Raw genomic sequence first — 27628 nt, 5'->3', positions numbered from 1 at the left:
CCCCACTGTATGTTTGAAAGGCATGTCTCGCGAGGCTTAAAGATTTTTGGCGCCTAAGCTAGCTACCGTATATCGTCTCTTCACATGATCAAATAGAGATTTGACATTGGACAACATCAACATGCATATTATCCAGCAATCATCATCCCATATCTGTGTATGACAAAAATACCAAACAAATTAAGTATGTATCATATAAATAAATAGTTAAGACTGCTACTGACTATTTCACCCAAAAAAACTTTGACTCTTTCTACGCCCCCCACGTGCCTCAGTGCATCTGCACTGTGTATATATCTGCGCCCATGACTTCATGCAGAGCAGCTTTGAGGTTGTCTTATGTCATTCTAAACAGAGGAGGAAGTCAATTTAAAAATCCCAGCACCATGGGAATGTACAAACTCTCCCAACAAAACTATTTAAAAGCAGGAGGAAGAACTTATGTGATTAATTGCTCCACATGAAACTATAATTAAGTATATACACCAATAACAGTGTCATGTTTCAGCAGTTACACCCAGGTCCAAACAGAAGAAAAAGATCATACCCAAGCGGACAGCCAAGAGACAAGCAGGTATGTCTTGATATTGTATAATCTATGTCCAGTGAGCAGGAAAGTGGATTTTCATTCTGTAGAGGGGCTTTACAGACATTATGAGATAGGATATATTGTATCGGTTCTGTGGGAATTTCTTGCTCTAAGACCTATCTTCTTGCAAAATACGATTTACTGCTTTGGACAATTCAGACACTACTATATTAGAATACTGCTGTTTTTGTCTTTGTTAGAAACAAAAATGGCAAATCGACAAACGCTTAGTTCATGACAATGTTGGGCTCAAATCAAATCAGTTTTAGAGACCCTGCATAGTGTGTTACCGATTAGTTAATCACACTTTCAGGGGTATTTAAAACAAAAAAAAAAAAAAAAAAAAAAAAAGAATGAATAAACAGCTTTTATCCAGATAACATGTACTGTAACACAATCAGTTGCACCCTCCCTCAAGTTATTTTCTCCTACCAACGTCTGTGCTTGTTCCTCATGCTTTTAGCTACAGCTTTAGTGTGGAAGGCTATTCTTTACCTTTTACATTCCATTAAACCTGTTTATTGAAGGACGAGATGGATTTTCCCCGACTAAAGTGATACGTGGGACTTTTTCTGGTAGTCATAATGTGCAGAATTTGCGCAAGTTTGGATTTAACAGAAAAGTCTGTCTGCTTTACACTAGTCTCAAGATAAACCATTTTAGATCCTACTGGCCTTTAAAAAGTAATGTTGATATGACTTCTGCAAGCTCTGCATTGAGAAGTACTGGGACAGCACAAAGGTGTCTCGCTGTCCCCTGTGCAAAGAGACATTTTACCAGAAGACCGAGCTGCGGATCAACATCTCCTTCCGAGAGGTTGTTGATCCGGAAAATTGATCCGGATTTGGAAATCCCATGTTTTGCTATCCAGGATCACCTGATCCATCTTACTTTTATGCCAGTTGTTTTTAAAGGAACATTGGATTGGCTCACTGTGATCCAAAACCAAATTTCAGGATTATCAAATCCTGTTTACCAGAGCCTTAAATGGAACCAACAGTGTAGCCTACTGGCTTAGCAAAGAACAACAGGTAGGCAGAATACCAGTGGCCACAAATAGCCATTGTTTGGACTTTGAATCAATGTTTGGGACCTTTAAGATTAACTGGTTGAAATCATATCTATCACAACCAGATTCTATGTGGTTTCACATACACAGGCATCTATTTAAGAAAATAGGAGGGCTTGATTTTCTTCTGCAATGTGATTTTGAGATGACCAAAATTCCTGTTAAGTTGTCAAACTTCCACAAACAAGTTCTCCAATATTTGAAAATGATATTTACCCATAACTTTTGTCCACATGAATCCACCATATAGAACAATAGGGTCATTATAATCAATAGGAAATCATTGTTCAGGTATGATTGGTATGAAAAGTGCATTGTATTTGTGAATGATATTATAGATGATAATGGTAACTTTTTGGAATATAAAGCTTTTTTAGACAAATATAATTTAAACTGTACATATAGACAATGCAATAAGATTTGTAAAGCAATACCTGTACCATTATTACAGTTAATTCAAAACACATTGTTATATGCATGAACAAGACCCTTACCAACTTTACCAAATTTAGTCATTTATGATTGTACTTTATTTGACAATAAATGTAATAATAAATATATTAGTGACGCTTTGAAATCTAAATTATTTTTTGGTTATAACAGAGGATTGTGTGTGCAGGTTCCGAACATGGACGCATTGTCCATAGAAAAAGCACATTTTAAATTCATTAAATGGCCCATTTCCCCAAAAGTCAAAGAGACTCACTTTGAAACAATCTACAAGATAATTAATTAATTAAATTATTATTATTGATCCCCCAGTGGGGAAATTTACACTGTTTGTTCAAATCACTACACACAGGACTGAAATACAAACAGACATGCTCAGGACCTATTCATGCACAAATGGAGAGATGGCCCATTTCTCCAGAGATGTCAGAATGAGTGGGCTTTATCTATCTAGTGCTGGACCAGCGCCCTGAGCGGTTGGGGGGTACCAGGAGGTGAGCTAGCATCTCTCCAGCTACCAATCCACACTCTGTACTTTGGTCCGTACTGGGACTTGAACTAGTGACCCTCCGGTTCCCAACCCAAGTCCCTACAGACTGAGCTACTGCCACCCCTAATTATATAGATATATCCGGTCGCTGACTTTCTTAGGAGATTCAAATTTGATGTAGACCCTTGTGTTTTTTGTGAGGTGGCTGATGAAACTCTGGATCACATGTTCTTTTTTTGCCCTGTGTCCAACAGCTTCTGGTCTGAGATACATAATTGGCTGTCACTTAAGATGGATAATATCCCTACTCTCACCTTGCCACACATCCTCTTTTATATGGATAATATAGATTCACCAATATCAGACTTAGTCAACATGATTATTCTAATGGGTAAATATATTCATTGCAGGGAGTGGAGATCTTCTAAGCCTTCCTTTATTTGGTTTATAAATTACTTTAAATAGTTTTTTTCCTCACTGAAAAAGATCAAATCTACTAAGATTGCAAGGAAAATGCATAGTGACATATCACAGTAAAAGTAGCTGTAAAAAATATAAAAGGTAGTCATCATTTCTGTTTCCCATTCAACAGGCATTCAATCGGGCCAACAAACTACCATTGACTCAGAACTGGCCAAGCAACCCTGTTAATGAAATGGATTTCTTGGGTTAGGCCTATATGACATCTTTGATTAAGGCAACAGAGTTTGTCAACCTGGAAATTAGAAAACAGTCAGCTGCCGGTAAGTTTGAAGCAAAGACACAGCAATAACTGGTATGTAACATCCAACATCTGTTCATCAGGCAACCTTTAAAGTCGACGCTGTCGCTTGTGACATGACAAAACATACGTCTTATTTAATATCTCCAGATCAATACAGTATAGAGACTTACTTTTGTTGTTGTTGAGAAGCGGAGAAATGCGCCGTTTCCTCTAACAATTGTAGGCCATCCAGAAGCTTTTATAATCTATCATGGAATAACAGTGTCATTGTAACATAGCTAAATAAATAATTATGAAATCAAAAATCACTCTGCTTTGCTTCACAACCTGTCAACCCAGCATCTTTCTATGTTTTTAGCTTTGTAGCCGTTAGCTACAGCTTTTCAACAAGTGTCTTTGTAGCCCTTCCACAAGTTTAGTAATCGGCCTGAATGACTTATGTGTGAGAGGGTTTAATAGCGTGTGATGTGCGTGATTCAGAGTCATTCTACAGAACCTACAAATTCTGGCCCATAGGTTGGACTTGCTTGTTGTTATACCCTTTTGGGCAAGTACTATTTTGCTGTTTTCTACTTTTCTCTATGTTTTTAATATAGTAGTGTTATGGTAATTGTTCCCTTTTAAATGATTTATGTTATTCACACCTGTATACTATTTATCTTGATGTTTTTGCCCTTTCAATTGAGGCATGGCTCCAGCTCTGATTGGTTCTGATTGGTCCAGGCTGAGAGTAGATTGACTCTCAATCATGCAGATCACAACCACCTGAGTGATGAATGTGTTTGTGTCTTATGTTGCTTGTTCTTCAATAAACTAAGGGTGTGAATCTTTTGTCTGACTTTTGTCCTCATTTTGTTTTTTGACCCAGCTCCTGTAGAAGTTTTTTTTTTTTTTTTTTTTTTAGAAGTGCATGCCTGACACTCAGTTCAAATTCTAAAATTAGAAATGAATGAATATGTGATCACATTGGTTGCTCATTATTTCTGACTCTGTGTCACTGACAGTCTGATGAGTAGAAGGTTGTTTGATGAAAACGCACATTAAAAAAAAAAGTGATAAACTATGTTGTCACTAAGGATGATTTGAACACTACAGGTGCTTGATAAATTGAGCTTTTTTTTTTTTAGTAATTTAACTAGTCTGCCATTTATCACATCAAAAGCATAATTTATCACATTACTAATTATGGTCTATCTTCCCTGCAAAGTTTAAGAAAGTGCAGCAATTTGCTGGTTTGTCACCCCTAACTTTTAAATTGGATGTGTTTCTGTGATTTGTATTCACTTTCAACTTCAACATGCAGTCTTCTTAGACCTAAAGGTTACGTGTCATTATAAGAATGACATTATAATATTCTCACATCCTATCTAACAGAGGACACAACCATTGACGCACACACCGCAGGGCCCTGGCTCATCGTCTCTGAAGATGGGAAAGAAGTCAGGCAATCTCCGAAGAAGCAGAAAGTTCCAACTGGCCCAGCGAGGTTCACAGAAAGCACTTTTGGTGTTGCAATGCAGGGTCTAACCACAAGGCAGACACTACTGGGAGGTCGGGGTGATGGAGAAATCCAACTCGGGGCTGGGAGTGGCTTCTGGCACTGTGAGGAGGAGTGGACGCATAACTCCCCCTCCGGAGAATGGCTTGTGGACTGTAGGTCACAGGGATGGAGGGCAGCATTTGTGTACACACAAAGTGCATTTCCTTTAACGTTGTCTCCCCCTCCCCAGAGGGTGGAGGTGTTTGTGAATTACAAGGAGTGCCAGGTGTCGTTCTTCGATGTGAAGGCCAACAGTCACATCTTCACCTTCACTAAGTGCAACTTTACAGGCAGGATTTATCCCATATTTGATCCCTGTGTGGTGATAGAAAAGAAAGAGGTTGCTGGTAGAGATCGAGGGCGGAGGTTTGAGCATTGGTGGGGACATGTACTAATTGGGGGGGCCTGCCCACAAAAGTGTGCCTTAAACACTTCATTTCATGCAGGAATTGCTACCTTTCTCTGTATCAATGTATGGTGTAAATGACTTTATTTATGTAAAGGAAAACACAGGTGATAATTCTAAATATATTAAAATGTAATGGAATATGATGCAGTAAGGCTCTCAGGCATTCTGTATGGCTTTTGAATATTTATTCTCCTAGAGCAACCTTTTTTCATTTAAATGTTATCTCTGCTCAGTCAAAACACATGTATGCATGACTAAATATTGACTATTGACTGTTGATTTGTGTCTATCCTACTGTCTACTTTATTCCCTTGTAATGCCCATATTTAATGCAGTCTTTTTTAAACTTTATCCTTGCACTGCTATATAGGTTTTATATTACTATGTCTACATATCCTTGCACTATTGGACTTATTTGCACTACCACCATGACACACACTCTCATAGAGCACCTTACCATAGAGCACCTTACCTGCCCTGTCACTGCAAGCGTCTCATCCTTATACATCCCTTGTTACATTCATGTGGATTTTTTATTTAATATCTTTTCTTTTATTGTCCATATTATTCATGGAGTTTTTGTTATTTGTTATTTTATCATCCTGTTCATGATGTATGTGTATGTTGTGTGTGATTTCTTTAAGCTACTGGGACCTTAAATTTCCCCTTGTGGATTATCTATCTATCTATCTATCTATCTATCTATCTATCTATCTATCTATCTATCTATCTATCTATCTATCTATCTATCTAACCATTCCCCTCTGAGTGGGGGAAGTAACCTCTAAAAATGTGCATGTTGGATCTGTTCACGTCAGTGATAAATTGCTTTATTATAAACCCCTGGAGGTTTCATCAATGTTTTTGCTCAGGTTAAAAACTTTACATGCATTATCCATGTGCATTAATTGTGTATTATGATTCAGTACATATTGTATCATAAGCGATATAATACATTGCTAGCTATAATTAGGGTTTAGGCATTTACTGTATAATCTATATTATTTACACTATATCACTATTAGTATGCTTGTACAGTACAAGCTGATAACTCACATAAATGGAATTTTGTTTTATTTATTGTTGTTTAGGATTTTTGTGTCATTTGTATGTTCCTTATGTATGTTTGATCCCTCTTATAGTTTTTATTGTTTGCCTTTTTCATATGAGAAATCAGTACACATCATTTCTGGTGTTATTGTGTAGTTTGTTTGGCCATCTGTTTTTATAAGATATATATTTTGTGCCACTTAACCTTTTAAAAAAAATCCTTATTAAACAATTTGTCTTAAAGTAAATGTAATGTAAAAGTCCTGAATTTTACCCGATAATGATTTAGGGACTAAAACTTCATAAATAAATTTAGTACATGTGATCAACAGGAGGCAGTTTTTTCATTCTAAAATAAAAAAAATGAACCTTTGGATAATCTCACATTATTTTCACAAGGTGATAAGTAGGCCTTTATTTTCTTTCAAATCCTGACGCTGATATCAGGGTGACACTTATCAGAGTCATAAAGAAGCTGAGTGCAAGTAATCAACAGTGAGCAGGACTTTGATTTGTTCACAGTCAGAATTTAATGATCCCATACACATATCATCTGTAAAACTGTCTGGAGTGCAAGAATGTGATATCTTGTAGAATGATACAAAAGCAGAAACTGCAGAAAAACAGCAAAGCTATTTCAGCTCACCTACAACTGCTATCTTATTTCCACTAAATTCATTTAGCTGTTTAAGTGATATCACAGTCTTTTGAGAACTATTCAAGTGGAGAAAAGAACACAGCACGTCTGTTGGTTTAGAGTTTTTACATACGCTGCAGAGCCATAGCAATCAGAGCGTGTGATAACAAAGGGAGGGCATGTGTTAATGTTTGGGTGTGTCGCACGGAGAGTGGGAGGGCCAAGTTTCAGGCAGAGTGCAGCACCTGTTGGTGTGTGATTCATAGCACAGTGTATGAAGTGAAGGAGTGCACTGCGCCACGTCAGAGGAAAAAATGCAAAGTGAGTTTTACTTTATCTTACATGTTTTTTTTAAATTAATGATTAACTCTTCTTTTGACTGTAAGACATGTTATGTTTTCTGTAAAGTTTGTCCCATGTGGATTACATACAGGGTTTATAATGAACTTTTCCGTCCACCAGCCAAATGGCCAGTGAATGTTACATTTTTACCAGCCACTCAATAGATTACCATTGTTGTTTTGCCTGTTGAGTGAAGCAAATCTACCAGCCACTTGCACATTTTACCAGCATTTGGCTGGTAAATGGTGCTAATTTTGAACCCTGATTACATATCAGCGTAACCAACAGACATAGTTTTCTACAATAAAAGATATCTCAGCGTCTTATGTTGGTGGACACTTACAGCTGGGCGAAAGCGTTCGTTTGGCTAGTAGAAAAAAATTATCAAAAGCAGATAATATTTAACAGGTGTTTGTTATTTTAGTTGACTTAATGTCCTGAAATGATACTACACTAGCTGACGTGTTTATATCTTGTCTAATTCATTTCTCAGTGGCTGTTACATAATACAAAGACAATAATACTTTACATTACTGTCACTACATTTATATACAAAAAAACCAAGATATTTTAGCTTAATTAAAAATGCCAACAGCAGGGTAGATTTCAAGTTGGTTGGGTTTTCTTCTAAAGTAAGCTGCTGTGAGGTAGAAGGTCCTGAGTTTCTGCATTCCTCAGATACTTTCTCACCTGCCAGTGGACAGAGTGACGCTCTTAAATTCACTTCCTGCTAGTGTTCTGTTGAATCTAACTCAAGTATCAAAGGAACAATGGCAGATTAGCTGTGTACACTGACCTTTGACCCTGTGGTCAAACGCGACATGTCCTCTTATATCCTCAGCATGTTTCTCTCTCTCTGTAGAATGAAGTTTGACTTTAATCAGATCAGCTGTTTGTCAGCCATATGTGCTTGTGTTGGATGGAAAACCTTTTTGAGGCGAACCATGACGGTTTCGCCTCAAAAGGTTTTTTCCATCCAACATCAGCAGATATAGCCTGACTCACTGTCAGACTGTGCACACAAAAAACAACTCAACAAATACCTTCATTTTTAGTCAAATAATTAAATCGTGTTTTTCTCAATCTACGAGTGCAACAGCTAAACGGCTGTCCGGAAATCCCTTCTCAGGCTGTTTCACAGCAATTCACACTTCAATGCATGTCTTATGACAAGATTGCCATGTGATCTTTGTCTCATACACAACATAAAGGTGTCTGTGGAGGTCAAATCCAATCTTGATTTACTATTTCTAGATATGGTGTATTTAGTCTATCTGGTGTCATACCTAAACAATTAATATATTTAGACCTGCAAAGATTAGTCGATCAATTGATTAGTTATCAACTATTAAATTAATCGCCAACTATTTGGATAATTGATTAATCGGTTGGAGTCATTTTTTATGAAAAAAAAAAGGAAACATTCTTTAATTCCAGCTTCTTTCTTCACTCCTCTGTGACAGTAAACTCAATATTTTTTGAGTTGCGGACAAAACGAGGGACTTGAGGACATCGTCTTGGTCTTTGAAAAACACTGATCGACGTTGTTTACCACTCTCAGACATTTTATAGACCAAACAAGTAATTGATTAATCGAGAAAACAATCGACAGATTAAACATCAATGAAAATAATTGTCAGTTGCAGCCCTAAACATATACGTGTCTTCCTGTTTCTCCCTTTTTCCTCCAGGCATGAGCCCCCCGGGAGGCCGCGTCCTCTCTGAGGACCAGTTCAGCTGCTCCATCTGTCTGGAGGTGTTCGTGGAGCCCGTCTCCACACCCTGCGGCCACAGCTTCTGCAAGGCCTGCCTGCAGGGCTACTGGACCCACAGTAAGAAGTTCACCTGCCCCATGTGCAAGAAGAGCTACTCCAGAAAACCCGAGATGAGCGTCAACAGGGTCCTGGCTGAAATCTCCTCCCAGTTCCAGGAGATGATGCAGGCCGGAGGAGCTGGAGGGGCCGTGGGGGCCAAGGGAGCCTTGCGGGGATCCACCCTGAATCTGAGCGCAGACATGAGCCCCAGGGGCTCCGGTGCAGGGTCCGGCTCCGGGGAGTTTGCCCAAGCTGGGGAGGTTCCCTGTGATGCCTGCATTGGAAGGAAGGTGAAGGCGCTCAAGTCTTGTTTGAGCTGTCCTGGATCATTCTGTGAGGTTCACCTCAGACATCATAAAAAGGTCTATTTTTTATTTTTTTTTCTTCTTCTTTAGCATTATTTTAAATGACAAATATCAGTTTTTCGCCTTGCCTCTTTTTGGTCCCTGTTTATTTTTTGTTTTTGATTGTATTTCTTAAATTGTAAGATTTTTCTACGTTGTACTTTTTTTGGTATCAGTTGACTTTGTGGAATCTTAAAACATGCTTTTATGCACAACATGAGTTTACAGTGATGAGACTAAAACGCTCTGCCACATGATAAAAGACACGTTGTACTGTGCAGTCTATGCCAACCCTGATGACATTTTATGTTCACCAAATACACCAAATATATACTTATGACCACGTCAGCTTTTAGATTACTATCATCGTTTCGGAGCTTCCCAGTTCAAATGGCCTGCTACTAAAAGCCACTGTAAAGGAGGGGTGGGGGACAAATCGATACAGCATATTATCGCAATATTTTCCGTGACAATACTGTATCAATACACCGACGCCAAGTATCGATCTATTATTATATATGTGTTGTAGTATTGTATGTGGTGATTCCCAACATTACTGTAGTAATGATACTGAAGTAATGACCCACATGAACACTATGCCACTCGCATATATTTTTTTCCTGTGTAAATTATTTGTATAAGCTATGGTATGTTTACTGTCTGAGTCTGTTTTTTTGGCACTGTATGTTAAGTAAGATTGGGCATCGAGAACCGGTTCCTACTTGGAATCGTTTTAAAAAATTACGATCATTGGAGTTGCTTGGAAAATTTGGTTTCGAATCAGATCATCGGTTGTAAATTTAACATGCTGAATTTTTTTTTTTCTGTAGTGGCAACTGTACTTTCAGGCACTTTTTGTGTTGTAGCGAGCACAGTGAGCGGTCCTCTAAAGTGTACCTTTTATTTTACGTTGAAAAAGCCCACTACAAATGTAAATCACCATTAAATCAAAATAAAATTGTCCTCTTATCTGTGAATTAAGCATGTGACCCGGTTCAACTCCACCCATCAAAGAATCGGAATCGATAAAAACCGGGATCGAAAGGAAGAATCAGAATCACAATTGTTAAAACCAAAACGATCCCCAACCCAAATGTTGAGTCGCGTCTAAGGCGATTTTCTGTCATGACAGGCAACAAAGTTTTCAGAATCTGAATCTGAATGCAGGCTACTCATGCCTAATTCTGATTCAGAGGCTGATCCCTGGCAGTGTAGATTAGAAAGGTATCCAAACCGCAGTCCTAAGTTTGTTGTGTCTACATTTTCCCATTCAAATTCATGACTCTCCTCCTCTCTTCCCAGGTGAAGTCTCTGACATCTCATCGTCTGATCGAACCCACTTTCAACCTGGAGGAGAAGATCTGTAAGAAACACGAACGTCTTCTGGAGGTCTACTGCCGCTCGGACCACTCCTGCATCTGCACGGCCTGCGCCGAGACCACACACAAGTCCCACGACATTGTCTCCGCTGACCACGAGTGGAAGAAGAAGATGGTGAGTTGTGGTCGCTGTCTGTAAAGTTTAACAAATGCCTGGCTAAAAAAACAGCTGATGAAAGCCTTACTGACAGTTTGATTTTCACAGTATTAGGCTGTGTCGATATTGATTCCAGTAAGCCACAATCCTATTTTTAATTTATTTTCTTCTCCCAGAGTAATCTGGCTAAGAAGAGGTCGGAGCTCAAACATTTGATCAAGGAGAGAGCCAAGAAACTGGAGGAGATCAAACAATCCATCAAAGTCATCAAGGTGAGTCGGCTGAAAAGCCTAAAAGACAGAATTTAGGAAACAAGATCTCGCTCTATGTGTTATTAGAGCCCAGGGTGACAAAGCACAGCATGTTTGACAGTTTTGGTGTCAATTTTCATCTCTGTAAATATATAAGACCAGTGGGAGTAACAGTTCTTTTTGACAATGCCTATATAGTTAATCCTAGTTGATCAAATAAATAATTTCAAGTAATTAAAAATGCGTTGTTTACAGGATAAGCCTTTAGATATGTATCGTCTTGTTTTGCATAAAAAACATACAACACAAAGAAAAAATCATTGATGAAAAAACTGTTACCAAATTGTTAAGAACACAATAGCCTACTTTTCATGACATTCATTCATAATTATGAAAATGAACACGGCAAGCGAGAGGAACTTAACTTCAGGTTAGCTTTGATTAATCCTAAACATGTTATGGATTTACTGTTAAACCGTTCATTATTCCAGTCAATGTGAGCCTTTAAATGTTTCTGCAAAGACTGGATGTCTCAATAAATACACAGTTCACACATTATGTTACATTTAAAGGCAGAAAATTTGGAGCCACAGACATATTACAATGATGGGAATGAAAACATTTCAAAATAAATGTACATGGCAAAGGATGGGACCTGGTGCTATAATGATGCAAATGTAAGCCAACCAGTGTAGTTTTGCTAAAAAAGCTGTGCCTTATTAGAAGTGGATGCCACTGACTGACTAATATTTTAATAATATCATAATTTTATTATCAGACTTGTAAATCAATACTCTGTGCCAAATTGCCATGTTTTTTAAAAAAAAAAAAAAAAAAACTGGTTCTTAACATGTCATGTGTTTTTAAAGTCTGTGTCGATGTGGACAGTCTGCTGTACTTTCCCTCATGTACTGCATGTTAAATATTTACCCAGTCTGCTCGGGCTAAAGCTTTATTTGCACTTCAAGCAGCTCTCTGAGCTCTCTGATCCATGCATACAAAACATGAACGGGCTGCTGCTGACGAGCTCTGTTGATGGGACGGCATTTCAGTTTCCGAGCACCCAGCATACTGTAGATTGAACTTTGCTTTTGTTTTAAACAATCTTGGTCAGGACGTTAGCCACATCTTTCTCATACCTCTCATGCTCTAGTTGTTATGCAGTTTGTTTTTCTCTTGAGTATACAGACTTCATATCCGTGTCTGAGGCCATCCAACCGGTGCGACCAGCAGAAACATTTACTCTCCCACACCCTGTTTTTACCTACAGCCTCGTTACAGAAAACTCTACCTCATAGATAAGAGACGATTACACTGCTTTTGTTCAAATAAATGAAAGTATTGTAATTGTAGTTGTAAAATGACTGAAATGCTATTGAGGTTTTGAATGGTCAATTTCTTTCTCATTAGCTAGATTTTCCAGGTTTCCAGGTGCTGCTTTTGGTTTTCTGCTTGGTGACATGTTTTTACATTTACAGATACAATGAGGATTAAGTTACCAGAGGGTTGAATATCAGGATGTCCACGCCTGTGTGAGTTCTTGTGTGCTGCACAAACACACTGCGCATGTGCATGCTACAGACTTGAAGATAAAGACAACAATGCCTTACTGGATTCTTTTGAATTTTGGACAGGAATCACATACTGGAGTGAGCTTAAAAAAAAAAAAAAAAAAATATGTATGTATGTATGTATGTATGTATGTATGTATATATATATATATATATATATATATAATGTGTGTGTGTGTGTGTGTATATGTGTGTGTATGTATATATATATATATATATATATATATATATATATATATATATATATATATATATATATATATATATATATATAGTGAATAAATGAAAAATACATCCATTACAGTATAGTTTTGCCTCTTTGTTGGAGAATAGAAACATAACTGGCAATTGGAGAGTAATTTTGAATCCTATGCAGGGTAATGAGATAGAAATCTTGGTACTTTCATGCGCTTGGCTTGAGAAAGATGTAACCTGTTTGTCCAATTTTACAAGCGGCAGACAGACATGAAAACTGAAACAGCAGCATTTACAGGTTCATTTGTTGTACTCTTATTGGTTTTCATGCTTTATTTTAGGCCTTCCTCGTGTTGGGGAAATCCTCCGTGTGTCCCTAAAAAGGGTACCGGGTGAATCAATGAGACGATAGTACTATTTTGAACGAGTAAGTTCTAATTTGTCAAGCATGAGAGTTACAGAAACAGATCTGGAGATCTGTGGTATCACAAAGCAGAAACTAAGTTTCCCCTAGCAACAGACAAATAGTCTGAGCCGGTCCATGTATCTCTTCCGCCGAGTGAGCCCTGTTCTATCCTTTCCCTGAACCCTTATACCCCTTCTCGCCCTGGAGCTTCTTCTCCAGCACAGGGCCTGTTATCTTCTCACAACACACGCCGGGGTGGAGGCCACTGTGCTGTGTTGCTTCTTCTTCTGCTCACTACTTGTTGTTTCACAATGTACTTTTCTCAAGGCCACTGTGACCTTAACTATCTCATAGTTACTGTTATAGTTAAGCTAAACCGTCTGTGCTTCAGTTTCCTTTGTTTGGGGAATGCAGATGTGCCGTGCCTGGAGTACTTTTAACCAACACCTCTCTGTGACTGCACGCAATCTACACTCGTCCCTCGCAGATATGGGAACAATGTAGACAACAGAAACTTTAAGGCGAGGCGAAGATACATTTATCACAACTATTCAAAGTGATTTACGTATAAGACATAAGAAACGTGGGTATATACAAAGGCACACATAAGTAGGACTTAAGAAGTGTAACATAATGTAGCAGACAATAAATATTTAAAATGAAATACAGAAAACACAAATTGTACAGGAGAGTAACAATATCAGTGTGGATACAGCAAAGCTTTCTGTTATGAATTTGTCTCCAAGCCCAAGCTAATGCTGTTTTTAGCACACCATGGTACAACTCGACTCACTCGTTTGGTTTTCCATTAGCAAAAGTTGTGGATAGTACCTGGTACTTTTTTTCATACCTCCTTGATCAAGGATCCAGGCGAGCAGAGTGCTACTTTTCAGAAGATGAAATTAAAATACTGGAGTTCTCTACCAATCATTAAGAAATCAAATCACATTTGGTTAATTTACTACTTTGAACTTAGTCTCGATTGGTCGAGGATTTGATTTATGTGGAATCCATTGTGAGTTGATGACTTAAGTTAAATTAGCCTCAACTTGCACTGGACTGCGTGTGGTTTTGACAGCCCTGTTGTAGTATTCACCATGTCCCGTCCTTTGCAGGCCAGCTCTCAGAGGGAGCTGGAGGAGAGCTGGCAGGTGTATGGCGAGCTGCAACGCATTGTGGAGCAGAGTCAGGCGGAGTTGGTGGAGCTGATCGCCACGAGGCAACGCGAGGCCGAGCGTCACGCTCAGGAACTGGCCCGAGGTCTGGAGAACGAACTCAGCCAACTTAGGAGGAGGAGCAACGAGCTGGAAGCCTACGCACAGACCCAGGACAAGGTGGTCTTCCTGCAGGTACAGACAGGGGCAGCCATATTGATAAGGCTAATAATACGTATATTGCTATTCTACAACAAGCAACTATGCAGATTTGGTCCTCCCCCAATGTTCACTTCATGCTTATGGCTTTGCATTTACCCGATGATACTTACATACTTATACTTAAGTAACATTTACCTGCGGGACTTTTACTTGTAACTTGTACTTGAGTATTTTTCACAGTGTGGTATTCGTACTTTTATGTAAGTAAAGGATCTGAATACTTCTTACACCACTGGCTGGAATTAAAGAACCCATTTCATATATATACACACACACACACACACACACACACACACACACACAGTATATAATATAGATAAAATATATACATTGTGTGACAACATGAAATGATGCAGGATGTTTTTTTAATTTCAAAATAATACATTCTGTAGCTTGTCAGACGTTACCAGAGCCACATCTGCACCATGCTCCATTAATGTCCCACTGTCCTCACGCTTTTGGCGTAGCTCTTCCTTTTCTGTTCGATTACCTTTTGATGATCGATATTTGAAATCAAGATCACACTCCAACTGCATTTTAAAAAATGCATGCCTGCATATTAAGTATTGCTTCGTTCGTCATTTTTTCCAGTGCGTAGCCTACATACACAAAACGCACTTAATATGCATTTAGGACACAGCGAGGGATCTAATTAGTTGAAATCCTTAACACATGGCAGTGTAAGCTGCTGCTGATGATCCACTCTCTCAGTAATGGAAATCTGAAAGACATCCACCTTCCAAAAGATTTTTTAAGTTTTTTTTTTTTTTTATAATGTTAGCCACCAGGCTGGAACAATATATATTCTTAAAAATATATCTCTTTTTTTCTATCATCATTTTTCATCCAAATAATATCCACACAGCCAATTATCCAGTGGCCCTCCAGCTGTTGTTGCTAGGAGATGTATAAGACAACATCAAAAGCCTCTTCGAACAGACCCAGCTGTTATGGAAGTTTCCCCATGTGCATTTGCCCTGGACTGTTTATGTAGATAAAATGTTGATTTTTCTCTCATGAAAGATATCTTTGAAGTTAGAATTTTCCCAGATAGTGTGAGAGGAAGCGAAAGCACACAGCCACACATACCCAAACGCAGTGTTGAGTGTATGCAGACAAACACATTCACTGTTCTGTATCTGTAACTCTTCTGACATACACTTGCTCCCTTACTTAGATGTACAGAGATGCATCTGAACACTGTCAGACAGATTGGTTTTCCAATAAAGCTGTAGATCTCATAAGACAGCTATGAGTATAGTGAGAATGTATTCCAACTTGTTTGGAGATCCCCATCTGTGTCATCTTTAGTGTGTTATTTTCACTGTAATCACCTTCTTTATTTTTCCCCCTGAGCGATCATTACTGTATTTCTTATTGTATTTCATATTGCATAACCTTGCTCTTCTGTTTTCTGTAGAACCTGGCGACGCTGGGACCCCCACCCGAGCCCACCGATTGGTCGGCGGTCAGCATCAACACTGACCTGTACCTGGGAACCATCCGCTCCTCCGTCAGCAGCCTCATGGACAAGTTCCAGGAGGAGCTCAAGAAACTGTACGGGAAAGGTGAAGGCAGAATTTCTCACTGTTACGATAAAACACCGTCATTTTTCAAAGTTGTGTCACTGTGTCAAGAAATAAAATTAGTAAATAAACAGAACTTTGTCTGAAATGACAATGGGCAGATTTCTATGACAAACTGACAGGCCTGGACAAAATAACAGAAACACCTAATTCAGCAATACCACAAAGTTATTGCTGTAAAAAGTCGAATGGAACATTTTATTTAGTTAAAACAACAAGAACTAAACATAATAATCTTCATATTGAAGGGCCATTGTACTGGATTGCATTGTAAGGGGTTCCTGTTATTTTGTCCATCCCCTGTATAACAAAATGTCACACGGTAGATTTTATACTAGACTCATTTTACTCAGTCAATTAATAAATGGACTAATTTGAAATGTGTGCATAGTGCAAAGATCAGTGATGATTTGGAAGTCAAAAGTCTTCCAAACGCTCATAGTGATATACAGTATATACACCCTAATAAAATAAGAGTAAGTAAACTGCAGGAAACCAAAATACTAATTTTTGCAAACTAACAATATCATTTCAACAACTTTTGTTGCTTTTTGCTGATTGTCTGTGCAAAGTAACAGTGAAATTCATCCTTCCTTGTCTAACACTAACACTTCCTGTCCAAAATCCAAACCAGGGATATGTAGGTCACTGTACGAGCACTTTGAAATAGAAAAGTGACTCATCATTGCAACAGCACCCCCTACCACACATACAAGATGGTCGGCCAGATGGAGATAGTGTTGATGCCACAGTTCCCCCACTTGGAATCAGCAGAGAGCTGACTGACAGCAGCACATGTCCAACAGTTCCAGCTCTGGATTAGATCTACATGTTTATCACCCACACGTGCCATCTGCTTTGACTTTGACTCTTTAGCTGAAGTACTTACTGACTTGCTCTCTCTCTCTCTCTCTCTCTCTCTCTCTCTCTCTCTCTCTCTCTCTCTCTCTCTCTCTCTCTCTCTCTCTCTCAGAGCTCCGGAAGGTGCAGAACTATTCGAGTGAGTACATCATTAAATTATCAGTTTATCAGTAGTTTCCACTCATGTGTTGTCTCCGGCAGGGAGTCATGGCTCTTCTTAAAAGAGATTTTATTTAAAAATAAAAAAAATAAAAAGTTTTCGACAATCTCAAGCAGTGCAACCAAAATGTAATATGATCAGTTCTCCAAATTGTCCACATGATGGCGCCACTTCTTCACATCACAGACAAGCTCAATCCAGTATGTAACAGTTGAAGAGTGTGTAAATCCACTGATATCATTTTACAGTGTACATTTACTCAATCACTGTACTTGAGTGCTATTTTGAGATATGTAGTTTACTTGAGTATTTTCAATTTATGCTACTTTATACTATGAAAATAGATCACTTTTTACTCCAGTAAATGTATTTTACGGCTATAGTTAATTAGATGGATTTGCATATAAAACATCTGATCACTTTATAAAATAATGGATTATTATTATTTAAGATTAAAGATCCTGCACTTTCACACAGCTGTTTGCAGTTATTGTGTCTGAAGTTGGAGTTGTGCAAAGCTATGGTAGGATTAACGTGAGGTTATAAAATAAGGTTTTAACTTGTCCCCAATAATAATGTTTTATCTTGTTGTACAAGATTATAATTTGCGTGCACAAGATTAAAACATCCTTTGGGACTGTAGGGGCCCCTTTTACGCTCTGAAAGGGGCCATACATATGTTTACTTTTCATACTTACCTTTTTAATGACACTACTATATTTTTACTAAAGGATCTAGAAATTTGCAACTTTGTTTTGGCAGAAATTGTGGTGGGGTAGTTTTTTTATATTGCTATACGGGCATCTGGTAAAGGATCTAAGAATGTCTTCCACCACTGCAACTTTGTTTTGGCAGAAATTCAGTGACTCACTCCTTGGGACAGCATCAGTTTTGGCCAAATCAGAGTGTTGAAATCAACGTGTGAACCATGACTGACATTTTTGACAGTCATAATAGGTTTCGGGGGGGATTCAGGCACTTTGTTTATGCCACAAACAACATAAGAAGGAAATCATTCATGCTGACAATGTCTTTTTAACTGTTGTATCAAGCAGACATGTTCAGACATATAGACAACCCATTATTGTCATAGTAGAAATCATTAATCACGTCATTGTATAATGAGCGTCTTATTCTGCTCGGCTCTGTCCTGTGCAGGTGAGGTGATTTTGGACGCTTCCACAGCCCAGAGGAACCTGGTGGTGTCCGACGACGGAGGCCAGGTGAGATACGAAGAGCGTAAGAACGCCCACTCTGAGGGTCCCAAACGCTTCAGCCCCGCCCTCTTCGTCCTGGGCCTAGAGTGTCTCAGCTCTGGGCGACACTACTGGGAGGTGGATGTGGGGCGCAAGATGGCCTGGACGCTCGGCGTGGCCAGCGCCTCAGCCCACCGCAAGGGAGAGATCAAGCTGAGTCCTGAGGGTGGGTACTGGTGCCTGTGGCTCAAGCGCGGCGAGGTGAAAGCTTTGGCATCGTCCCGCCTCCCTCTACTGCTGCCGTCCCCGCCCACTAAAGTAGGAATCTTCCTGGATTTTGAAGGAGGCCAGGTTTCATTCTATGATGTGAAGGCGCGTCTGCATCTCTACACCTTCGTGGATAACTTTAAAGAGAGCCTGTACCCAATCTTCAGCCCGTGTCTGGCCCATGAGGGGAAGAACACTGCTCCTCTGATTATAACCCCTGTCAAACACACCTGAGTCTGACAGCCAATCAAAAGCCGCGAGACTCAGTCAGCATTCAACTTGTATAACATCTTTAGGTGAAAAAAAAAGGTTAGTGCAAAGCGCAGATACGTTTAATTTTCATTTAGAAAATAATGTTGTCCTTTTTATTGGTCTTTTTTTTTTCTTCACAATGGGCCAACTTTATGACATATTGTTCTGCAATGCCCTTTATCTCAAACTACTCTTTTTAATGAAATAAATGCAAAGGAAGTCATTTTGCACATCAAAACTACCCACTACAACACTTTTTCATCATATGGGCACGTTATTGCATTTGCTCAAGTAAAACCAGGCTCAACACAGATCCCATGAATGCCGCTGACCCACAGAGGGACTGTCGCAAAGCAATGAAATGTAAGCATTGTGTTACCAGTGTGTGTTTAGATCAGAGCAAAGCAAAATGTGACATGGATGTTACTTTATTGACACATTGCAGTGAAATGAAATGCATTTGCAATTTGCTTACTACTAAAAGTAGCCAATAGTTCCATCTTACTGTACACTTACATCACAAGTTGTATATCAAGTAAATGGATATCTTGGACTAGAGGGGATTGTAAAGACCAGCTTTGACATGTGATACTTAATTTTTGCAGTCCTAGTTTAGTTGAGTTGAGTTTGTACTTCTGACAGTTTGTTCTTCTTTCTTTGTTATAAGGCTAATGAAACGTCACATGACTAAATGAGTAAAGAAATAATAGATATACATTTACTGTCTAGAGGTTTAGGCTTGCCTGGGGGACCAAATGAGAGGTTTTTGTACATACTGTAGGAATATAACATTGTTTGCAAATGGCATATTTTAAAACTCTGTTTATCCAAAACCATGAAACTATGTTCTGTATTTTTATATCCAATGTTTGCTTTTGTACCTTCTATCTAAAATTTCTCAATAAAGATGATCAGTCACAAACAAATACAGAATGCAATATACTTTTCTTTTCAATGTACTGTATGTGTGAGGGATTTGTCTCCTAGCTTGTTGTTGGTGTCAAAAGGGTTTAGCTCGGCCCGAACAAGCTCTGGAGAGGCTGCTGGAGCTTAGAAAGATTTGATTGTCCTTCTCAAAGCTGCACTTATCAACAGTTTTATATTAACAATGGATCAAATAACTGTATCCAATGTGAAAGTGACAAACTCAGAAGAGAATTATCACTCAACTCTGCAGTTCCCCCTCATTGTTTTGGCTTTTTAACCTGCAACTTTTCTGTTTTAATTGACTCTTCTTGCTCTCATCAACATTGTTTCCAGCTATTTTAAACAAAAAAAAACTCTTAAAATGAGCTTTTTCAAACTGGAACTTCCTCTTTTGTTGTTGCCCCCCAAACTGCTCAAATTCTCCAGAGGATTAAAGCTATTCCTCCTGGAGCTCTGGGCCATGGCCAGGGGGTATTCATTTTTATCCTGGGTAAAACGAGAGGGCGGGAGGGGGATGTATTTTGGGTCTTAGTGTGTGTGTGTGTGTGTGTGTGTTTGTCTGTGGGTTGGAGGTTGCAGTGGTTACAGCCTGTCTCATGTATCAGTGTACAGCGGAGCCTTCAGGCAGCTGCTCTCTGGTGAGTGTCCCCATATCTCTGCTTTTCTGTCGCTGCTCTCCTGCCTTTCCATTTCTATACCGTGACATATGCTGCTCTGTGCACAGTAAGTGTCTCAGGGGAGTGTTGTTTGCTTTGTTTGTATCATTTTTGCGGCTTAAGAGCTGTGGCCCGCAGCTAAGGACTTTTTCTGTTTGCAGTCAGTTTAGTACACATTCAAGAGAAGACTTTAATTTGATCTACAATTTGTTTTTTCAAAAGATTTTTGAATCATGAGGTTTTTCCACTTCACAATAATCCCGATTATATTTCCGAGCAGGGAAGCACTGCAAGACAGGTCACTGGCTACTGGCTCTAGCAATATTTTTGGAAACTTTTAATCCTGTCTGCTGTGAATACCTCGGGCTGAAGCAGAGAGCTGCTCGTGCTAAAAGTCAAACTCACTTATTTTTCAGACTCACAGCCTTAGAACTAATTAAACAAGCATGATATATTTAGCTTGCAGTTCAGGTCAAGACGCAAATGTCGACCTGGAAAGGTCTGAAACAACACACAGACATTGTAGCGGCCAGTATTATCAGCAGATATTAGCGCATCACAAATATATTGGTAGAGGCGTAGCTGTCGGCTGATGAAGAACGAATATTTGCAGTAAATGCCAAAAATATGTTTGAGGTCACTTTAATACAGTGTTGCCATTACATAGTTTGTCCACCAGAGAGCACTGAACTGTAACATATCTACCCAGTACATATCTTGGTCTAAATTGAAGTACTTCTAATGAAAAATGTTTGCTTATGTTATGTGTTAATGTTAAAATTGAATGTCACTCGATATTTTGGTATCAGATTTTTTTAAACTCTCAAACATCGATACTGATCGGCCTCAAAAATCAGGTATCGGTCAGGCACAAGAACAGTAAACAAGAATAAAACAGCAACAATAAACAACACTCCCCCAAAGACTCACAAGGACTCGTTTTTTTGTATACAAAAAAGAAAACAAAAATGATTGACTTAACCCTTTGGTATACAGCCTGAAAATATATTAAAATATTTGTCATAAACCTGTGATGATGATGATGAATGAGTCCTGTCATGCTTTGCTTAGCACATTTGCATGAAAATGACCCTAAAATAAGGTCACGCCATCTAACCCGAGCGCCCTGAATATCACAGCAGGTTTGATGCCCCGTTCAGAACCTGGTTGCTTGCTCTGAAAATGACCCTGCCTATCCGCCGTGCAGGAATGGCCTCTACTGGGAACCTTTCTGAAGAGCAGGTGCACTGCTCCATCTGTCTGGACGTCTTCACTAACCCCGTGTCCATCCCCTGCGGACACAACTTCTGCCAGGGCTGCATCCTGGGATACTGGAAAACCAGCCCTTTGTACCAGTGCCCGATGTGTAAGAAGTCCTTCACCAAAAGGCCTGACATTAGCATCAACACGGTCCTGAGGGAAATCGCAGAGCAGTTCAAGGAGATCAGGGTTCGGAGTGCGGAGGAAAAGGCGGAGGAGGAAGACGAGAGAGAAAAGAAGTGGATGATGGAGAGAGGGAAAAGGGAGGATGAGCAGAGGCTCCTGGAGAAAGGTCAGAAACAGCAGCTTCTGGAGGAGCTGAAGCAGAAGCAAGAGGAGGAGAGGAGAAAGAAAGGGAAGCCAGGAGAGAAAAAACTTCTGCTAGAGGAGCTCCCGCCGCTGATCCCCCCTGTGTCAGCACCCAGAACCTCTCCCCCGCCGTCACCCCAGGCCACAGCTCAGGGGCCGCCACCGCCGCCTCCTCTGCCCCAAACATCACCCCCACCTTCCCCTCCAATCCCTGCTTCTCCATCTCCTCAGACCTCCCCTCCGCCTCCCTCCTCTTCCCTCCCGCCTCCTACCTGGGAGGAAGTCCTCTGTGATGTCTGCCTGGGGGACGGCAGGCCAAAAGCGATCAAATCCTGCCTCGTGTGTCTCACTTCCTACTGCGAGGAGCACCTGACGTCTCATTCCGCCAGGTTCACCAAGCACAAGCTGATAGAGCCCGTCGCCAACATGGAGGACCGGATGTGTCCGAAGCACGAGAGGCTCCTGGAGCTGTTCTGTAAGAGGGATCAGACCTGTGTGTGCGTGCTCTGCACGGAGACGGACCACAGGGCGCACTACACCGTCCCCGTGGAGAGAGAGTGGACAGAGAAAAAGGTCAGACGGACCAACAAACAAACAAAAGAAAAGTTTTTTAGTCAGGCAAATGTATGCAGACATTGCAGACAGTCTCTTAAAACATAACTCTCGCCAAAATGCAGCCTAGGGTCTTTTTGTGAATGTACCCGAGTCAAAGTGTCGAATGCAACGTAACAGGGAGGAGTGAAAGAATGAAAGCTCCTCAAGCTTAGTTCCATATAAATAAACGGATAATTCGTCGTTTTCTCGTTAGTGAAAAACAACATTGACCTTGTAGTTCTAAGATAAGATTGACATTTCCTCCTATGGAGTCCTTTCATTCGCATTCGGAGATCGACTCTTTGACTCGGGTAAATGCAAAGATGGCGGAGAGCAGAAAAACCAACTGCTAAAGTGAGTTGTTCAAAACCTTTCTTTTTAGTAACTCTGTGTACACAAACAGGGTTTTCAGTGCTGGAGTTCATGTGTAGAGCCCCTGGTGATACTTGGAGCAAAGTTTCATTTTGTGTCGAGCCTTCTTAGTGTTTTAAAAATAGCGATTTTGATGTGATCATAGTAGTGCCCCTAGCTCTCCCATTTAAATGGCCATTTTACCAAAAACGAAAATATGGCCAATCTTAAAAGTGTCTCTTCCATCCTGATTATGCTTTTAAATGAAAGTTTGACTCAAATTACATTCACAAAAAGACCCTAGGTTGCATTTTGGCGAGAGTTACGCTTTAACAGCAATCAATGATGCACTCAAAGTGGTGTTTATTACACAGGTTTTAAGTTTAAATAAAAGAATAAAAACAGAAGAGCAAAACAAACTGAAATGCATAAACATATATTCCACCCAGATGACAACAATTGTCTGCTTACTGACACTATTTTTTTGTGGTTGAAGAAAGCCCAGGTTTCCTAGTGACACTTAAACTAACCAGTAAATACAAAGTAGTGAGTTTTCTTTATTTCTAAACATAACATTACGAACATACATAAATACATAGAAACATACTATAGATTATCTACAGTGTTTTTTTTACAGTATCTTTATTTGGCCTTCTAGCCACACTTAAGGTGTTTTTTCACACCCAAAGTGATACTTTTTGAGCACATGTTGCAGTCATGCATTGGAATTTGAGCAGCAAAAATACTGAATGGTGCTGTGTGGTAGACATTTTAAGAAACAAAAATGTTCCTGTCATATGATAACGGTGCCGTCAGTGTTGTCAATGAAAGATCTTAAGGGGAGATATAACAGGGAAATGGGGAAAATATTTACACTAATACTGTAGATATCGACATGAAATGCTTTTTTTGATAACTCTGCAAACCCTTGGTGTTCTCTCAATGAGCTTCATGAGGTAGTCACCTGAAATGGTTTTCACTTCACAGGTGTGCTTTGTCAGGGTTAATTATTGGAATTTTTTCCCTTATTAATAAAAAAACAAAGGGTGGCTACTTTGAAGAATCTAAAATATAAGACATGTTTTCAGTTATTTCACACTTTTTTGTTAAGTACATAATTCCATATGTGTTCATTCATAGTTTTGATGCCTTCAGTGAGAATCTACAATGTAAATAGTCATGAAAATAAAAAGGAAACGCATTGAATGAGAAGGTGTGTCCAAACTTTTGGCCTGTACTGTATTTTGGGTGTTTTTTTTCCAACTAGTCTAAAAAAAGACATGTTATAGAAGCAAAATAGCCCCAAACCTCAAAATTGCCTATAGTGTCCCTCTGCTCCATGCAAAAAAACCTTCCTGGTTTTAATCCAAGCTCCATGGGCCATGCCATGTGTTTTTACATCTAAAACCATGACAGATATGGTTTTATTATGTGTACGCCTGTCAGCAGACTTGTTTGTGTGAAATCCTGTTGTGCAGGCACAGCTGAAGAAGACAGAAATAGATGTCCAGCAGATGATCCAGGAGAGAGTGACGAAAGTGGAGGAGATCAAACACTCTGTGGAACAAAACAAAGTGAGTGACAAACTGCCGTCACAGAGCTCCCTGACACGTTCAAATTCTAACACCAACAGTAAATGCATTGACACAGAGAGTATTAATCAATGTATATTTTGTTTTGATTCAGGCCAGTGCTCAGAGGGAGGTGGAGGAAAGCATGCAGGTCGTCTCGGAGCTGGTGTGCTCCATCCAGAAGAGTCAGGCCGAGCTGGTTTTGGTCATAGAGGAGAAGCAGAGGCAGACGGAGAGCTGGGCCCAAGGCCTCATCACTGCACTGGAGCAGGAGATCGCTGAGCTGAAGAGGAGGAATACAGACTTGGAGAATGTGGCTCGGACCGACCACATTCACTTCTTAAAGGCAAGAGAGCATTTTGCTTTAAAGAGCAAAGTTGGGGACAACTCTGAAGTTAAATAAAAAGAAAAAGGTGTAGATCTCGAGATCAGATTCCAATCCATCCATGACTGAGATGTTTGGCATCTCGATCTCAGGGTAGTCTATATCCACGACGTTCCACTTCCGGGATTGCTCCGTTGCTGCCGGAAATTCCACCGGATGTCCCTCTTTTTGGCTGGATATCCGGTACCTTTAAGCTTTCTTTGTGTTGGAATTTTAAACTCCGGTGGATGTATGAGGACTATGGTTAACTGCTCCTCAGATCTCTGCAGGGTAAATCCAGACAGCCAGCTAGACTATCTGTCCAATCTGAGTTTTCTGTTGCTTGACTAAAACAACTTTTGAATGGACACATATTCCACCCAAACAAGTTCCTACCCAAGGTTTTTTTTACAGAGGCGCCGTTGCTTCATCTGGCGCTTAGCGCCGTCCAAGACGATTTTGATTGGTTTAAAGAAATGCCAATGAACCAGAGCACGTTTTTTCTCCCATCCCGGAATGCTGTGTGGACTAGCCAGACCCTACCTCGCAGCGCTGTGGTGGAGGGTCTGGCAATGTGAGACTAATTTCAGGTTCAAGCGCATCTCTTATTAAGACCAGAGTTTCCATTCTATCTTTCCATTGCAAAGTAACTCCTTCTCCGATGTGTTACTGAAGGGTATAACCATGGTTCCATCATCTGCTTTGTGCTCTAACAACAGTGTCCTCTTCTGAACTGTAATGCAATCCAATAATAATAAAAAATAGACTGTAGACTGTAATCATTTTGGAAAAAATATCACAATCTTTGTTTAAAAAGTAGATAAATATTGTTTGAAGAACTCAATCTAAAAGAAAAAAAGCTTTGTAAACAGTCAAAACAAAAATGTGCTATATCTTATTTAAATTGTGGATATGCTGTTGTGTTAATTGAGCTATGTCTTGTGCTCCATCTCCCTGTAGAGCTTCCCAGCCCTAAGTACTCCTCCCTGTGTCAAAGACTGGTCTGAGACCAGTGTTCCCACTGACATGTGTGTAGGCATGATCAGGAGATCTGTGTCCAAACTGAAGGCAACGTTGAATGAAATGATCAGCAAACTGGCTGAAAGTGGTGGGCTTTCCTTTTCCATTCCAACACATGTTATATATGTTTTAAGGGCATCACCACAATAAGCTGGACACAGTTTGTCTAAAAATATACCTAATTTTGTAATTTTTTGTTCACAGAGATCAAGAAGATATTGAAATACAGAGGTAATTTTTTTTATTCATTTATTTTTTGCATTGGGTGTCTTTTTATCATCTCAAAATTCTCCAACAAAATAAATCCATGTTTTCTGCAGTGGACGTCACTCTGGACCCTGACTCAGCCAACCCGTGGTTGCAGCTTTCCCAGGACCGACATCAGGTGAGACACCTGGGTGCATGGCAGGACCTCCCAGACCACCCGGATCGCTTCGACACAGTGGTCATCGTCCTGGGCCGCGACGGCTTCACCTCGGGGAGACACTACTGGGAGGTCCAGGTGGGGGACAAGGACGACTGGTACATGGGCGTGGCCAGGTCTTCTGTCAACAGAAAGGGCAGGATCTCTGTAAGCACGACACAGGGCTACTGGGCCCTGGCTATGAAGAAAGGCCAGGGGTACCGGGTGTCAACGTCCCCGCCTATAACGCTCCCCCTCGACCCCAAGCCCAAGCGAGTGGGCGTGTACGTGGACTACGAGGAGGGGCAAGTGTCCTTTTATGATGTAAAGGCTCGGACCCATATTTACACTTTTAAAGATACATTCATTGAGAAGATCTTGCCCTTTTTCTACCTGTACTGCTGCGACAAAGCCTCTGATACCATCGTGATTTGTGCTGTAGATGAGAAAAGTCTGATCAAGCAAAACTAAGGACAAGTTTGACAGTAAAAACAATCCTCATTAAATTGAAAACTGCATTTTGTGGTAGCCAAACTTCTTTTGATGGGATCCCTTATTTTATTTTGTTGTATATTTATTACATGTATAGTGGAGCTCAACAAATATATTATTGTACACATTACGTATTCATATCAGCTGATGGAAGTTCCACAAAGCCTTAAAGGATTCGGGAAATATGCATATTTGCTTTCTTGCAGAGGGTTAGATAAGTTTGATTTCGCTCTCATGTCATGTCATGTCTCATAAGAAGATTTGAACCTCTGCTATGTCTGTACGGTAAATATAGCCTACAGCTAGAGCCAACAGCCAGTTAGCTTAGCTTAGCATAATCACTGGAAACAGAGGGTAACCTCTTGCCTACCTCTGTCCATAAACAACAACATTCATCTAACAGCACCTTTAAAGCTCACTTATTGACACTTTAAATCCCATTAATTGAATGGGGGGAGGTTGATTTTATGATTGCATGTTTAAGTTTTATTTAAATGTGATTGATGCTGTGAAGGTTGTGTGCTGAAGAGAAGTGTGTTCATGATTTACAACAATAAATATTCTCAATTGTCACCTTTTTTGGCTTCATGGACTTTTGGAAATATAGTTTCATTTCTGTCAAATGA

General features: G+C 39.8%; 2 protein-coding genes across 3 annotated transcripts; both read left to right on the top strand.

The window, feature by feature from the left end:
• Positions 1-7140: 7140 nt before the first annotated feature.
• On the top strand, positions 7141-19968 carry LOC114545743 (E3 ubiquitin-protein ligase TRIM39). The gene is made up of 8 exons (XM_028564231.1): positions 7141-7279; positions 8992-9476; positions 10761-10952; positions 11111-11206; positions 14473-14706; positions 16154-16301; positions 17293-17319; positions 18499-19968. The coding sequence occupies exons 1-8, from the start codon at positions 7273-7275 to the stop codon at positions 19035-19037; spliced, it is 1728 nt and encodes a 575-aa protein (XP_028420032.1). The 5' UTR covers positions 7141-7272; the 3' UTR covers positions 19038-19968.
• Positions 19969-20541: 573 nt separating this feature from the next.
• On the top strand, positions 20542-27580 carry si:dkey-46i9.6 (nuclear factor 7, ovary). Of its 2 annotated transcripts, none has more exons than XM_028564147.1 (7): positions 20542-20620; positions 21846-22780; positions 24631-24726; positions 24839-25069; positions 26048-26195; positions 26312-26338; positions 26428-27580. In XM_028564147.1, the coding sequence occupies exons 2-7, from the start codon at positions 21848-21850 to the stop codon at positions 26979-26981; spliced, it is 1989 nt and encodes a 662-aa protein (XP_028419948.1). In that variant the 5' UTR covers positions 20542-20620; positions 21846-21847; the 3' UTR covers positions 26982-27580. The 2 variants fall into 2 exon arrangements, with proteins under 2 accessions (XP_028419948.1, XP_028419947.1); XM_028564146.1 differs by having other exon boundaries at positions 20547-20620; positions 21778-22780.
• Positions 27581-27628: the final 48 nt, after the last annotated feature.

The sequence above is a fragment of the Perca flavescens genome, chromosome 19 (genome assembly GCF_004354835.1).
Source record: "Perca flavescens isolate YP-PL-M2 chromosome 19, PFLA_1.0, whole genome shotgun sequence".
NCBI lineage: Eukaryota > Metazoa > Chordata > Actinopteri > Perciformes > Percidae > Perca > Perca flavescens.
Note: the sequence above shows the minus strand (reverse complement) of the source record. Positions and strands in the feature narration are given on the sequence as shown.